Source organism: Amblyraja radiata, chromosome 1 (genome assembly GCF_010909765.2).
Source record: "Amblyraja radiata isolate CabotCenter1 chromosome 1, sAmbRad1.1.pri, whole genome shotgun sequence".
In the NCBI taxonomy this organism is placed as follows: Eukaryota; Metazoa; Chordata; class Chondrichthyes; order Rajiformes; family Rajidae; genus Amblyraja; species Amblyraja radiata.
The window spans coordinates 149,557,306-149,572,682 of NC_045956.1; the positions used below are offsets into that span (position 1 = coordinate 149,557,306).

General features: G+C 42.3%; 1 protein-coding gene across 1 annotated transcript in view; it reads right to left on the bottom strand.

Annotated features, from left to right (window-relative positions):
* The window catches only part of rai14 (retinoic acid induced 14), a 173,556-nt gene extending 158,498 nt beyond the window's left edge, over positions 1-15,058 (bottom strand). The window contains exon 1 of the mRNA XM_033038357.1: positions 14,880-15,058. Coding sequence (XP_032894248.1) covers positions 14,880-15,058 — 179 coding nt within the window. The remainder of the gene's footprint in view (positions 1-14,879) is intronic.
* Positions 15,059-15,377: the final 319 nt, after the last annotated feature.

Sequence of the window (15,377 nt, forward strand, 5' to 3'; positions counted from 1 at the left end):
GAGTCGGTTTGTACTCGCTAGAATTTAGAAGATTGAGGGGGGATCTTATAGAAACTTACAAAATTCTTGAGCGGTTGGACAGGCTAGATGCAGGAAGATTGTTTCCGATGTTGGGGAAGTCCAGAACAAGGGGTCACAGTTTAAGGATAAGGGGGAAATCTTTTAGGACCGAGATGAGGAAAACATTTTTCACACAGAGAGTGGTGAATCTCTGGAATTCTCTGCCACAGAAGGTAGTTGAGGCCAGTTCGTTGGCTATATTTAAGAGGGAGTTAGATGTGGCCTTTGTGGCTAAAGGGATCAGGGGGTATGGAGAGAAGGCAGGTACAGGATACTGAGTTGGATGATCAGCCATGATCATATTGAATGGCGATGCTGGCTCGAAGGGCCGAATGGCCTACTCCTGCACCTATTTTCTATGTTTCTATGTTTCTATGTAAGAGAACATGCACAATTGCTGATCAATTCTGTATCTACACGAGACGTCTAATGTAACTACAATTATCTGGAAGGTTAGATTGAATGTGATCCATGGATAGCAAGCTAACTGGCCTTTGCCAGCACTGATTTATTCTGGCTTTTTCTCGCCTCCATTTCCCCCCCCCCCCCCCCCTATCTTTCAGTCTGAAGATGTCTTTCGACCCGAAAGATCACCGATTCCTTTTCTCCAGCGATGCTGCCTGACTCGCCGAGTTACTCTGGTATTTTGTGCCTATCTTTGGACAGAGAATTGGCTTAATAGAGGAAGTGGATGGTGACAATGAAAGGCTATTTTGTTCTTCAGACTGGAGGCCTGTGACTAGTGGTGTACCTCAGGGATCCATACTGGGTCAATTGCTGTTTGTCATCTATATCAACAATGTGGATGTGAATGTACAAGCCCTAATTAGTAAGTTTGCTGATTACACCAAATTGGTGGTATCATAGACAATGAAGATAGTTATCAAGAACTACAGTCAGACCTTGATAGGCCGAGCAAGTGGGTTGAGGAATGGAAAATGAAGTTTAATGCAGATAAGTGTGAGATGCTGGATTTTGGGAAGTCAAACCATAGTAGCACATTCACAGTAAACAGTAGGCTCTGGGCAGTGTTGTAGAGCAGAGGGATCTAGGAGTACAAGTACAGTTCCCTGAAAGAGACATCACAATTAGAAAAAGGAACTTTGTTGAGACCACACTTGGGGTGTAATGTGCAGTTTTAATCTCTGTTCCCAAGGAAATACTTGTCATAGAGCGAATGTGATGTGGGTTCACCAAAATGATTCTTGGGATGGTGGGACTGCTATACAAGGAGAAAACAAATCTGTTAGGATTGGACTCTCTACAGCTTAGAAGAGGGATCCAACTGACATTTACAACATTCTGACAGAGCTGGATAGACTGGACTTGGGAAGGATGTTTGTCACACAAAAAACATGAATATATTTTGCACTAACTCAACTAATATCAGTCATGTAGTTTGCATTTTCTATTAGCGCATTGAAAAATAACCTTTCAAACAGTTCAATGTCGAGAAGTCAAATGATTTGGACCCAACATTTTTCACAATTTGAACCAATGTGTAAAGTTCAAAGTTTTCACATTCTTGAGATTTCTGTAATGCACGAAATATTAGTCAATTACTATAACTTATTTCACACACTCTCCACAGCCACCATCCCCCATTCATAGCTTACTCCTTCCACTGTATACCCTGTGATTCTTAAATGCATTATCTACAGGTCAAATACAATGAACTTTTTTTTTTAGGATTCAGCTGAAAGATTTTTTTGCCAAAGACATAATACAGTTTCTGTTGGCAGACACATGTTTCTATATTAAGGGTTTAAAATTAAACTTCATTTCATTCCTGAGGTTTTGGTTTATATCCTCCATGTTCAGCAACAACAGTGGAAAGATGACAAAAATTTGCAGTATTTATTCAGTAAAATGTTTTTTCAATTTATGAAAATCTTAAACTCGTGAAAGAAGAAACAAATAAACATTGCAGGAATTGTTGTACTGGAAGTTTTCTTCGGCATAAAAAAAACACGTGTAAAGTATTTCTACTTAAATCAAATGGATTTCCCGTCATATCATATTACAGGAAGGATGTGGAGACTTTGGAGAGGGTGCAGGAGCGGTTTTCCAATGCTGCCGGGGTATTAGCTATAAAGAGATGTTGGTTGGAAAAGTTTTTTTTGTTTTTACAGAGTGTAGTGGATGCCTGAATGTGCTGCTTGGGGTTATGTTGGAGGCAGTTACAACAGTGACATTAAAGGCTTTTGAATAGGCATGTGGATATGCAGGCAGGGCTGGTTTAACCATTAAGCAAAATAAGCACATGCTTAGGGCATCAAGGGAAGGGGGGCACCACAGAAATGGAACAATGGTCAATTATTTACATAATCGAAATCAAGGCCACAATTGCTAAAAATCAGACAATTTTCATTGAAATTCCATTTCGTCATTTGTAGATTTAGAATTTTAATTATAATAACTGCCACCCTAAACCACTAGTTTACTGGAATAATATTATGAATAATCTGAATTAATTTTGTGGGGACAAAAATCAGTTATCCAGCCAATGCATCCAATCTACTATTCAGTCAGAACTTGACTGATCTCCACCTCAATCCCATTTCTCCACCTTTAATTTAAAATAAGATCATAAGATCATGAGAGAGGAGTAGAATTAGTCCTGTCCAAGTCCATCTGCAGAGTCCCTGTCCCTCCACCTATTTTCGTATCATCCGCAAACTTGGCCACAAAGCCTTCAATCCCCTCATCCAAATCATTAATATACGTGATGAGCAGCGGCCCCCACCGAGCCTTTCTGAACTCCGCCAGTCACTGGCAGTCAACCAGAAAAGCCCCCTTTATTGCCAGTCTTTGCCTTCTGCCATCCAGCCAACCTGCTATCTATGCTAGTATCTGCCGTTCGATACCGTGGGCTCTCATCTTCCTGAGCAGCCTCACTTGTGGCACCTTATCAAAGGCTTTCTGAAAATCTAATAAACATCTACTTACTCTCCTTTGTCTGTCCGGCTATTTCTTCAAAGATTTCCAGCAAATTTGTCAGGCAAGAACTCCCCTTCACAAAGCCATGCTGACTTCAGCCTATTTTATTGTGAGCTTCTAAGTACTCCGTGACCTCATCCTTTATAATGGACTCTGAAATTTTACCATCCACCGAGGTCAGGCTAACCGGCGTACAGTTCCCACTATTCTGCTTTGTTCCCTTCTTATGCAGCAGGGTAATATTTTCCAATTATCTGGAACCACTCCTGACTAGTGATTCTTGAAATATCACTATCAATGCTCACACAATCACTAACCCCACCCTTTCAGAACCTTAGGGTGCAGTCCAGGTGACTTATCCACCTTCAGCCCTTTCAGCTTCCTCAGCACCTTCTCCTTAGCAATAACCACTCCACTAACATCCACAGCTGACTCTTGAATTTCAGGCACGTTGCTGAAGACTGATGCAAAAAAAGTTATTCAACTCCTCTGCCATTTCTTTGTTCCCCATTATCATTTTTCCTACATTATTTTCCAGAGGTCCAACATCCATTCTTGTCCCTTTCTTACTCTTTATATAACTGAAGAATCTGTTGCTATGTTTAATGTTTTATGTATCATTCATAACTGTCCCTGCATATCATGTTGTCACTTGCGGGCGGAGCACCAAGGCAAATTCCTTGTGTGTGAATATTTGGCCAATACACTTAATCGTTCATTCATTCTATCCTCTTTTATATTATTGGCTAGCTTACCTTCGTATTTCATATTTTCTCCCCGTATTACCTTTTTAGTTACCTTCTGTTGTACTTTAAAAGCTTTGCAATACTCTGGCTTCCCACTAATCTAATAGACAGTCTAGAACCAGTTTTTGTGTGAAAGGTCACAAAAATGCTGGAGAAACTCAGCGGGTGCAGCAGCATCTATGGAGTGAAGGAAATAGGCAACGTTTCGGGCCGAAACCCTTCTTCAGACTGATGGGGGGTGGGGGGAGGCGGGGAGAAGAAAGGAAAAAGGAGGAGGAGGAGCCCGAGGGCTGAGGGAGAGATAGGAAGGGGAGGAGACAGCAAGGGCTAACAAAATTGGGAGAATTCAATGTTCATGCCACCAGGATGCAGACTCCCCAAGCGGAATATGAGGTGCTGTTCCTCCAATTTCCGGTGGTGCTCGCTCTGGCCATGGAGGAGACCCAGGACAGAGAGGCAGACATGGAATGGGAGGGGGAGTTGAAGTGCTGAACCACTGGGAGGTCAGGTTGGTTAATGCGGACCGAGCGGAGGTGTAGATCAGCTGACATCTAGAGCAGTGGATGCAATAGATGAGGTTGGAGGAGATGCAGGTGAACCTCTGTCGAACCTGGAATGACTGCTTGGGTCCTTGAATGGAGTCGAGGGGGGAGGTAAAGCGACAAGTGTAGCATCTCTTGCGGTTGCAAGGGAAAGTGCCCAGGGAGGGGGTGATACGGGAGGGAAGGGAAGAATTGACAAGGGAGTTACGGAGAGAGCGGTCTTTGCGGAAAGCAGACATGGGGGGAGATGGGAAGATGTGGCGAGTGGTGGGGGTGGCGAAACTGACGGAGATTGCTTGTTGTATGTGATGGCTAGTCGGGTGAAAGGTGAGGACTAGGGGGACTCTGCCCTTATTGCGAGTGGGAGGATGGGGAGAGAGAGCAGTGTTACTGGGTATGGAAGAGACCCTGGTGCGAGCCTCATCTATGGTGGAGGAGGGGAACCCCCGTTCCCTAAAGAATGAGGACATTTCAGATGCCCTGGTGTGGAACGCCTCATCCTGGGAGCAGATGCAGCGTGGACGGAGGAATTGGGAGTAGGGGATGGAGTCCTTACAGGAAGCAGGGTGGGAAGAAGCGTAGTCCAGATAGCCATGGGAGTCAGTGGGTTTATAGTGGATGTCGGTCAGAAGTCTATCACCTGCGATGGAGATAGTGAGGTCAAGGAATGGTAGGGAAGTGTCGGAAATGGTCCAGGTGTATTTTAGTGCCGGATGGAAGTTAGTGGTGAAGCGGATGAAGTCAGTCAGTTGTGTGTGGGTGCAGGACGTAGCACCAAAGCAGTCATCGATGTAGTGGAGGTAGAGGTCGGGGATGGGGCCCTGTTATTTCAGTGCCGGATGGAAGTTAGTGATGAAGGGTACCGATTGTGAATGATCAGCCATCGAAGGGCCGAATGGCCTACTCCTGCACCTACTGTCTATTTTAAACAAAACAAATTGTCAATAGTTTATATAATTTTTAGGACCAAACCAGGAATTATTTTGCTTTCTACTTGTGATGGTGTTGCTGGCGTGGTGATAGAAGCAGATACGACAGTGGCATTTAAGAGGCTTTTAAATAGACGGGTGAATGTGCAGGGAATGGAGGGATATGATCATGTGCATGTAGGATGGATTAGATTTGGTGTAAATTTGGCACAGACATTGTGGTCAAAGGTTCTGCTCCTGTGCGTTACTGTAATGCAATTTTGAAAATGAATAAAACTATTAAGTTGAAGAGAACGTAAATTGTTGGGAACAATCTGAAGGGTGATGATCTGAAATGTTGCCCAACCATGTTTTCCAGAGATGCTGTCTGATCCATTGACTTACTCCAGCATTGTGTTCTACACAAGATTCCAACATCTGCAGTTCCTTGTGTCTCCAAACTATTAAGATGGCTTGACACTAACTCTGAGCTTTATATAGAACTTCGTACATTTTTCCTCAATACATCTCTGCTGCAAGATATAATTCTGCTATGTTTGATTATTCAGGAAAGAACAAGGAATTTATCTATTTCCTGCAGGTAACAGGAAATTTTGCTGAAGAATTTAGAACACCACTTCATAAAGTATATTGTACAAGATATCAAAAAAGGAAATAACAGTGTGGCAAAACTAATAAGTCAAACGGAAATTAGTCAAATTCAAATATTGTCTGGAATTTTTTTTTTTAAAGAACAGAAATGCACACTCAGTCATTTGCAGAGACCTCAGGTTTAAATTAGGCAGTAAACAACTGAAGCCAAGCACAATAAAAGTTCTATAGTCAAAGTAAAATTAAGACTAACATTTGCATAATAAATAATATTCATAAATTCTCAGCCTTTACAGCATTATGTTTTAGGTAACGCATGCTTTGTCTATTAGACTCAGAATTAGGTTCTGTAGAGTGTAAAAATGCTTAATGTTATACTTTCTGCAAACGGTAGCTGGATGCCTGCTAATAGCTAGAACACCCAAATGCACAACAAATCTGCAGAAGAGATGAAACAGATAATATGAGTAAGGGTTATTCAGAGGAATGTAGGAAGCAACATTCCAAAAGAAGAAGAATGTTTCTGGAGCACCATTGTTTTTCAATTTATAGGAATGGATTAGGTTTAGTAACAAACCTAAACAGGAAGGTATTAGAATATGTGTTGAGTGGCAAATGAAGTTTTACAAACATAAATGGCAGGTGACGCATTATGGTGGAAAATAAACAAGCTCCGGAAACAAGTTGAACAAAGGGGACAGATAAATAAAATTAAATACAGCATAGGTCAGCAAAGCAATTTAAAAGGCAAACAAGTAACAGCTAAAACTGGAATATATATTTTGAAAAAAGAAGACTAAAACTGGATGTCCAAGGTGTGACGGTTTAACCGTGCAGAAATATTTCTACTTTTGAAAATATACAAAATTGGGTGCATTAAAGTACGTTACCAACTGAATTATCATCCCGGGAAGATGCCCTTAAATCAGACTGGTTAGAATGTGAAGCACACAACCACATATGAGATTACAGCAAATAGTCTAGGTTTCTAAAGAAATCTAAGTGTATTTATTTATAAATTAATAAAAAGATTTGCTGAAAGGCTAAGAAGCAGATAGAATTAAGCCAGTTTAAAAGGGACAATAATACACACCACAGACTAATTGGAGACTCATTTCTGTTCAGAAATAGTCCTTGTGATGCGTTCCTAATAAATTAATTTCATCTGTTCTAATCATTCCGCAGGTCTGTTGCATATATTCAGCTATAATTGTTCTGAGAATTGTAACTGCATATAGAAAGGTGGCTGGCAAACAACAGGTGTTAACATTCCAAAATTCAGTCACATTTGTAAAATAACGAGCTATCAGTAACAAGACATCCAATCTTTGTACTACAATCTCCCACAAACAACGTGATAATGATCAAATAATCTGTTTTATTGACTGGTATGTTCAGTCCCAAATTCCAATTGAGCATTCAATCTGTAGTTTCTCTGCATCTATAAATTACACTAGTAATGCATAACCTTATCTGCACCCAACATTTTCTCACAAGCCAGATACTTGCAACTTAACTGCCCATTATGCCCCACGCATGTCAAAAACATCAACCTAATTTTTGCATAGGAAGGAACAGCAGATGCTGGTATAAACCAAAGACACAAAATGCTGGAGTAACTCAGCAGCCCAAGCTCCTGGTCTGTTGTCAATGGTATTATTTTATGTATGAAGGACTGTATTAAACCAAAACTTCACACCATAGTCTTAGAGGCATAGAGTCTTCCACAGAGGCATGGAAACAGGCCCTTCGGCCCAACTTGCTCACGTCAACCAAGATGCTCCATCTGCACTCGTCCCACCTGCCTGCGATTGGCCCATTTCTTTCTGAAGCTTTCTTATCCATGTAGGAAATTGGTTTACTTCAGAGGGCCAATGAAGCAAACCATAAAAAAGTTACCAAACCAATAAGTATAGTTCAGTGAATGAGGTGGGCGTGAAGAAATATCCAAGACAGAAAATAGAGGGGTGGAGAAGAGGCTGTGGCTGAGAACTACAGAGCAGGGAAAATTCCTTCCCATCTGTAGTGGGGTATATCAATTCAAGGACAATGAAGCCGGAAAGTGATGAGGATTTCTGACAACACAGGTATCCAGGCCTCTCAGCACGAAATGAGAATAAACCATTAATGAAATAAACCCTCAATGTCCTGCTGATCTTTCAATGATCTTAGGATTTAGGAAGCTGAGAAAGTACATGATCAGGCCATTAGAACCATACAATAGTGGAGATGGGGCATCAAAGAGTTAAGGGCCTGCCCCACGAGCAAGCGCGACCTAAAGGGCGTGTCCCACGAGCATGCGACTCCATGCGGCAAGCGCGACCTAACGTGGTCGCTTGAGCCGTACGGCCTCGCCGGGCCAGTCCCATTTCGATCGCCGGAGCCGTATGGAGTTTTGCGGAGCTGGCCCCGACATCGCGCGGGGCTCCGAAAAACTGACCGTGTTCAAAAATTCCGCGCGGCAACGGCCTTCCGGCCCGCAGCCGCATTGAGGCCGTATGCACCGCCTCGACGCCGTACGTCACGCGCGAACTTCCCACGGACTTTGCTCGAACTTCATGTCACTCACTCAACCTCCGCGTGGCCCCCGCTTCTGGTCATGTGGACAGAATGCCACCCCCTCAGACCCTGATGAGATCTTATGGGAGAAAAGGGTGGACACTGCCGGGCCTCAGAATATATATTTTTTAAATCTTCAACAGTAGAAGAGGTGCCAGATTACTGAAGGATAGCAATTGTGATACATTTATTTAGCAGGTAATTGCAGGTCAAGAAGTTTATTATCAGTGGATGGATGACAAATTCTGAGGGCCAGGACTAAGAATCTAATGTAATAAAGTTAACATGGGTTTCCACAGAGATCCTATCTGACTACTTCGACAGAATGTTGAGATAACCAAGTGTGTCAATGTGGTTATCAATTTCAGTAAGCCCTTGGACATGATAAGCTGGTACGACACATTGGCGCAGTGATAGAATTACTGCCTTACAGCGTTTGCAGCTCCAGAGATCTGGGTTCAATCCCGACTGCGGGTGCTGTCTGTACGGTTTGCACATTCTCCCCATGACCAGGTGAGTTTTCTCCGAAATCTTCGGTTTCCTCCCACACCCCAAAGATGTACAGGCTTGTAGGTTAATTAGCTTGGTATAAATGTAAAAAAATGTGTGTGTGCGTGTGCGTGTGCGTGTGCTAGTGTCAAAGCGCGGGGATCGCTGGTCGGCACACACTCGGTGGGCCGAAAGGCCTGTTTCTGCGCTCTCTCTCTAAACTACAAAAGGTTCAAACCCTTGGGATTCAGGGTAAGTTGGCAAGTTGGATTGATTACAGGAGGCATAGAGAAATCATCGGGTTGTTTTTGTGATTGGAAGCCTGTGACCCATGAAGTATCATGGGGACTGGTGTTCAGATCCTTGCAAATTATTACATACTTTATATGTGATCGTAGGAAATATGTCTAATAAAGTTTGCAGATGGTTCTGGATGTGATTGTAGGAAATATGTCTAGTAAAGATTGCAGATGGTTCGAAGATTTGAGGTGTTATTGATTATAAGAAAAAGTGTGCAGCAACACAACGCAGAACTTTGGAAGCATATGATTGTACTGGAGATATGCAGTGGAGTTTTGCCAGAATGTTGCTTAACATAGAGCATTTCCGTTATGAGGAGAGACAGGATACACTGGGTTTGTTTTCCTTGGAGTAGAGAAGACTGAGAATTAACTAGATAGTGGTACACAAAATGAGCATAGATTAGGAAGTTGTATACTTTTCTCTTAGCATAGGTGCCTGTGATCACGAGGCATATATTTAAAGTAGGGGTAGGCGATTTAGAGGAGATTTAAATCTTTTGTAGGTTGTAGGAAATATTTAAAAACAATATTTTTTCACCCCAGACAATAATTAAAGTATAGAACAAACTGCTTAATGGGATGTAGACATAGGTACACTCAAACATTTAGAACTTGAACCACCATGGCATAGAAGGCTACTCTCTACACCTAGAATAACGTCTGTAACTTTTCATCCTCCTTCCATGGAAGAACATGCTTGTGAATGAGGAATGCAACAAATTTTCAGCAGATTTCTTCTTGGGATCATTTGGTTAGGGACAAGGGAAGGGATGTGGAATTGTCTGTCCTACGATGAAAGGACAATCATGGGACAATGATTGCCCTGTCATTGGAATTGTCCGAAACCAGCTATATTTTCTAGAGTTGCGAGGCAATGAGATCCCGACTCACTGGATTATACCAAATGGAGCTTAAAGCTGTTGCAGGAATAATATATTCCCTGGATAGGAAGCTCCAATCTCAAAATAACAGGTCAGCTATCAGGCACAAAAACAACCTTCTTTTTCCCACCGAGGGCAGCGAATCATTAGAATTCAACTACCCTAAAGGGATGTGAAGGCTCAGAGTATATGCAAGACCATTCAATATTTAGGGAATTGTCAAGTTTTGTGTTCTTTACTTTGGAAATATAATTCACAACTGGATTATGACATACCAAGAAACAATTCAATAAATGCGAAGAAACAAATACGTTTCCCCCCTTAAATATGGGTCACGTGTCTAGCCCTTGCTTTTAAGAATAAAACAATGTAGTCTAATGCACCAGAGCTCACCAAAGTTCACCAAAAATAGCTGAGAGAGAAAGTTTGGATTTTTAATAAAGTAAATTCCTAATTCTACAAAATAATGTTGATTGAATATATCATATTCTTTTATCTGCAGCCCTTCTCACTCTTTCTACACCTGCATAATTATATATTGGGCACAACAGTAGAGTTGCTGCCTTACAATGCCAGAGACTCTGGTTCGATCCTGAGAAGCGGGTGCTGTCTGTACGGAGTTTGTAGATTCTCCTTGCGACTGCATGGGTTTTCTCCAGATGCACCGGTTTTGTTCCACAATTCAAAGACGTGCAGGTTTGTAGGTTAATTGGCCTCGGCAATTTGTAAAATCGGCCCTAGTGTGTAGGATAGTGTTAGTATATGGGGTGGTCATTGGTCAGGGCAGATTCGGTGGGCCAAAGGGCCTTTTGCACAATGTATCTCTAAAGTAAACTAAACGTATTTCAAATAATAATACAAATGTTATTATTCTTGACTTTGCCAAATCATCTAAAGATTAAGTGATGGTCACAATTTAATATTGAGGAGATGGTTTTGATCTCCAACATTAATTTGCAGAATAGAACATGTAATCGAGTCACATTTCATGATCAAATTGCAAAAATAAACAAACAAGCTGCCAAGGAAATGAACAGCGCTGACTGCTGTACTTCCAACAGCTACAGGTATAGTGTTTTATGTGTACTTTCAATGATAATTCTCAACAGGTTTATGCTGTTACAAAATAATAAAAACTAATCTTGGGTTCTATTTCTGATTCTAAACGTATCTACCACTTCTGAGGTCTGAGGTCCCCTGCTTTAAAAGGGCATCAATTATACCGGTGCCCAAGAAGAGTAAGGTGACGTGCCTCAATGACTATCGACCAGTGGCACTAACGCCGGTGGTGATGAAGTGCTTTGAGAGGTTGATCATGGAGCAAATCAACTCCTACCTCGACAAAAACCTGGACCCACTGCAGTTCGTGTACCGCCACAACAGATCAACGGTGGATGCGATCCGTGGTGGATGAAACTCGTGAGCATTCTTTGATGCCATCTCCATTGTGGTAACAAACTTGTATGCTTTCTCGAATGCAAGATCTGGAGTGTTCATGAGTTTGGACTGAATTCGTTCATCAGCTAGACCACAAACAAATCTGTCGCGTAGTGCTCGTCCAAGAAAGGTTCCAAAGTTACAGTGCAAACTTAAGTTTTTCAAGGCAACAATGTACTCATTGATTGTCTAATTCTGCTTCTGGATTCTAGTGCCAAATTTATATCTTTCTGCAATTTCCAGAGACTTTGGGTTGAAGTGCTCCTCTAACTTCTTCATGTCATTGAATGGCAGGTCTTTTGCCTTTATGGGCGCAAGGAGATTCACGAGTGTGCCGTACACTTCAGGACCGATCTCCATGAGCATAATCGCTTACATGCGTTCGCAAACGGCCTTATTTGTTTCAGTCACTTTCTCTCCTTCACCACTAATCTACATTAAGTTGTTTGCCATGAAAAACATATTCGCTCTCCCCATATAGGAGCTGAACGGCTCTCTATTCTTGTCAAAAGTGCCAAGGTTTCCAATTTAGCCTGTGGACGCTGCCATCGTGTCGTTCTCTTTTTTTTTTTTTTAAGTCCTTTCAAAAATCCAGATTTCCTGTCTGTTCGGGTGTAACAATTCACCTAAAACTTAGCTGTACAAAGGCTAATCAGCTTGACAAAAAAAAAAATCTTATACGATCCCAAGGATGGCATCTTGCCACATAGACACAAACTCTCGCCGATTTGTCCAGCTGCTGTTTTAAACTAGTCCCCTGCATAGAAGGATCTGCAGTCTATCATGTCCAGCTCGCAAACAACTGTGACACAACTCCGTATTTACTGTTTAAAATGATAAACAATACTGCATTTTGCAAAACAGTCCTGCACTGTATTTAAAGGATGTTCACAAACTCGATCCCATCCTTGTCACCAATTTTGTTATATTCCAGACGGCAGAATATCAACTGGATCACGAGAGAGAGAGGTTTATTACCCAACATTCCTTGCTTATTATATTGAGCACCAACTCATTAACATATACATGAATATTTATGAAAACATTACAAGACCCTTCTTCAGACTCATGCTAGGATGAGTCGAGAATGGTGAAGAAGGCTTTTGGTACACTTGCATTCATCATTTTGGGTATCGAGTTTGAACCTCGGGATGTTATGTTACAGTTGTATAACACGTTGATGAAGGCACAAATGGGTTCCGTTTTGGCCATGTTGTTGTAGGAAGGGGGCGGTTAAGCTGGAAAGAGTGCAGATAAGATTTACAAGGACATTGCTGGTACTTGAGGGCCCGAGGTATAGGTGGAGCAGGCTGGGACTTTATTCCGTTGAGGGCTGGAGGCTGATCTTATAGAGATGTATAACATCATGAGGGGAATACAGAGTATTTTACACAGAGTAGGAGAATCAAGAACCAGGAGGGGAAGATTTAATAGAAATCTGAGCAGCAACGTTAGCCATTCCACCCACCCCCCCCCCCTCTCCCCCCCTCCCGCCACCACAAAGGGTGGTGAATATATGGAATGAGCTGCCATAGGAGGTAGTTGAGGCAGGTACTATAACAATGTTTAAAAGTCATTTGGACCACTGCATGGATAGGAAAAGAATAGAGGGATATGGACCAAATTCAGGCAGGTGGGACTAGCATAGATGAAGCATCTTGGTCAGTGTGGACGAGGTGGGCTGAAGAGTATGTTTCAGTGCTATACTGCTCCATGCATACAGTTAGTCAACTACAATAACCACCACTTATTGCCACTTCCGATCCTGGCGCACACGGCGGTTTTACAGGCTTTGTGACAAGAACACGACCTGCAAACTGAATCAGAAACGTTGGGGGTTTTGGGGCACGATTTATTCAATAGGCCCGTTAAATCTACGAAATATCATTAAAAACTTTCTTCTTAAAAGTATTTATAGATCACCTTACACATCTCCGAATAATTTTTAGAAATTTATGACAGTTTATATCTCAAACAGAAAATAAAAATAAAACACTTGTCAACCGAAAACAAAATAACATGTACTAAATGTTTGGCTGGGACCTGTAAATTAATGGAGGGCTGGGATAGACACATGAACCACTTATGACCAAAGCTGAGGTAATATCCCCAAGTGAATTCATTTCCCTGCTCAAGTATAAAGTTTGTAGCACTGGGCTTAGGAAATTCTAGTGTTACAAAACCCATTTCCTGCAAAGGATGTCAGAGGAACTCTCCAGAGGAGAAACTTTGATTTCAGACACCTTTTAATTAAGTACTTTTGCTGGTACTCTGCAATCTTGCCTATAGGCTTTTGGATTAAAAGGAAGATGGCAACACTTGTACCTCAAAGGGCACAGCACTAAGAGCAACTAGTAATATTTAATATGCATGCGCTCCAGAGATAATGCCTAACCTTGTTTTTATAAGAATCATTGCTGCTTCCGAGTTCATGATAGAAATAAATTAGCTGAACGGATTGCAAATGGTTGGACCCGAGACACTGCTGCATTGAAACTGGGACCTAAAGCAAAGCATGAATTTCATTGTCCTATCAGGGACACATGACAATAAACTCTCTTGAATCATTCATACTTTGAATGATTAAACGGCTATCATGATGTGGCTCATGGGGTCTTTGGAATGGGCCGACATTGACCATAGGGAGGCTCTCGCATGCAACTCAACATTCTTGGAAACAAATATGAAATTCATTTGTTCCAAAATACTTAAGAGGATTTAACTATAAATCATGGATACAAGGGACTGCAGGTGCTGGCATGCAAGAAAAAATACAAAGTGCTGGAGCAACTCAGCGGGTCAGACAGCATGTCTGGAGAGCTTGGGTCAGTGACTTTCCCGATCTTGACTTTTCTCAGATCGATTGGGTCTTGCCAATGCCAGAAATTTCCATTCACAACTTCTCAGATAAGAAGGACTTGGTACCCACATCCAGCAATCTGGTGCACAAGTGATTCTACGCTAAAAAGTGGCAAGCTGATATTCATACTCCAAGTGTTGATTTGTGATAATTTCCATGAAAATAAAATGCAGCAGGGGAAGAGGGAAGCAAGATAAGACCATCGGTCACAGTGGGCAGATGGGGCTCGTCAGCCTGGGAAGGCAGTCCATCTAGGAGACGGAAAACAGATATGACCTCCACTGCCTTGTGGTCATATCCAGTCATGGAAAAGGCTCCAGGAGTAAACCTCAAGAAAATCTGGAGTCTGAGCCCCTAAGGCAGTTCGTCATTGTCTACAACCTCGCTCTGGCAGCTCCTGCAACGGCACTGGTGCCAAACTGTAACGGCCCTGGTGTTCCTTTGGATCGATCAGCGACATGGAGAGGGGGGACGTGCTGCATGGGCAGCAGCCTGTCCTCCATATGACATCGCCCAGGCTTGCATCCGACCAGGATGCATCACCCATGGTCAGTCATGACCAAAGGAGGCCTACTACTACAACGATCATAGCGGGTGAATTTAATTTCCCCCAAATCAGCTTCCTTAGGTGCAAGAGGCTTAGATTGAGCAGAACCTTTTAGGTGCATCTCAGAGAGCTTGTCGAAAGAGTAGGCAGAGAATCCAACCTGGGACGGCTCCATACTAGACCTTGTACAGTGAAACGAGCTGGGCCAGATATTTGGGGTTTCTGTGGGAGAGCATTTTGGGAACAGTCATCATAACAGCTTAGGTTTAAAGATATATGTGAATAAGGCTAAATTTGGACATCAGAGGGGTTGGTATGGGGAGTGTTAAATTGGGTGAAGGCAAATTACATCTTTCTTAGGCAGGAACACAAAGTGCCGGAGTACCTCAGTGGGTCAGGCAGCATCTCTGGAGGACATGGATGAGCAATATTTCGGGTCAGGACCCCGAATCTGAAGAAATGTCCCAAAGCAAAACATTGTCCATCCATGTTCT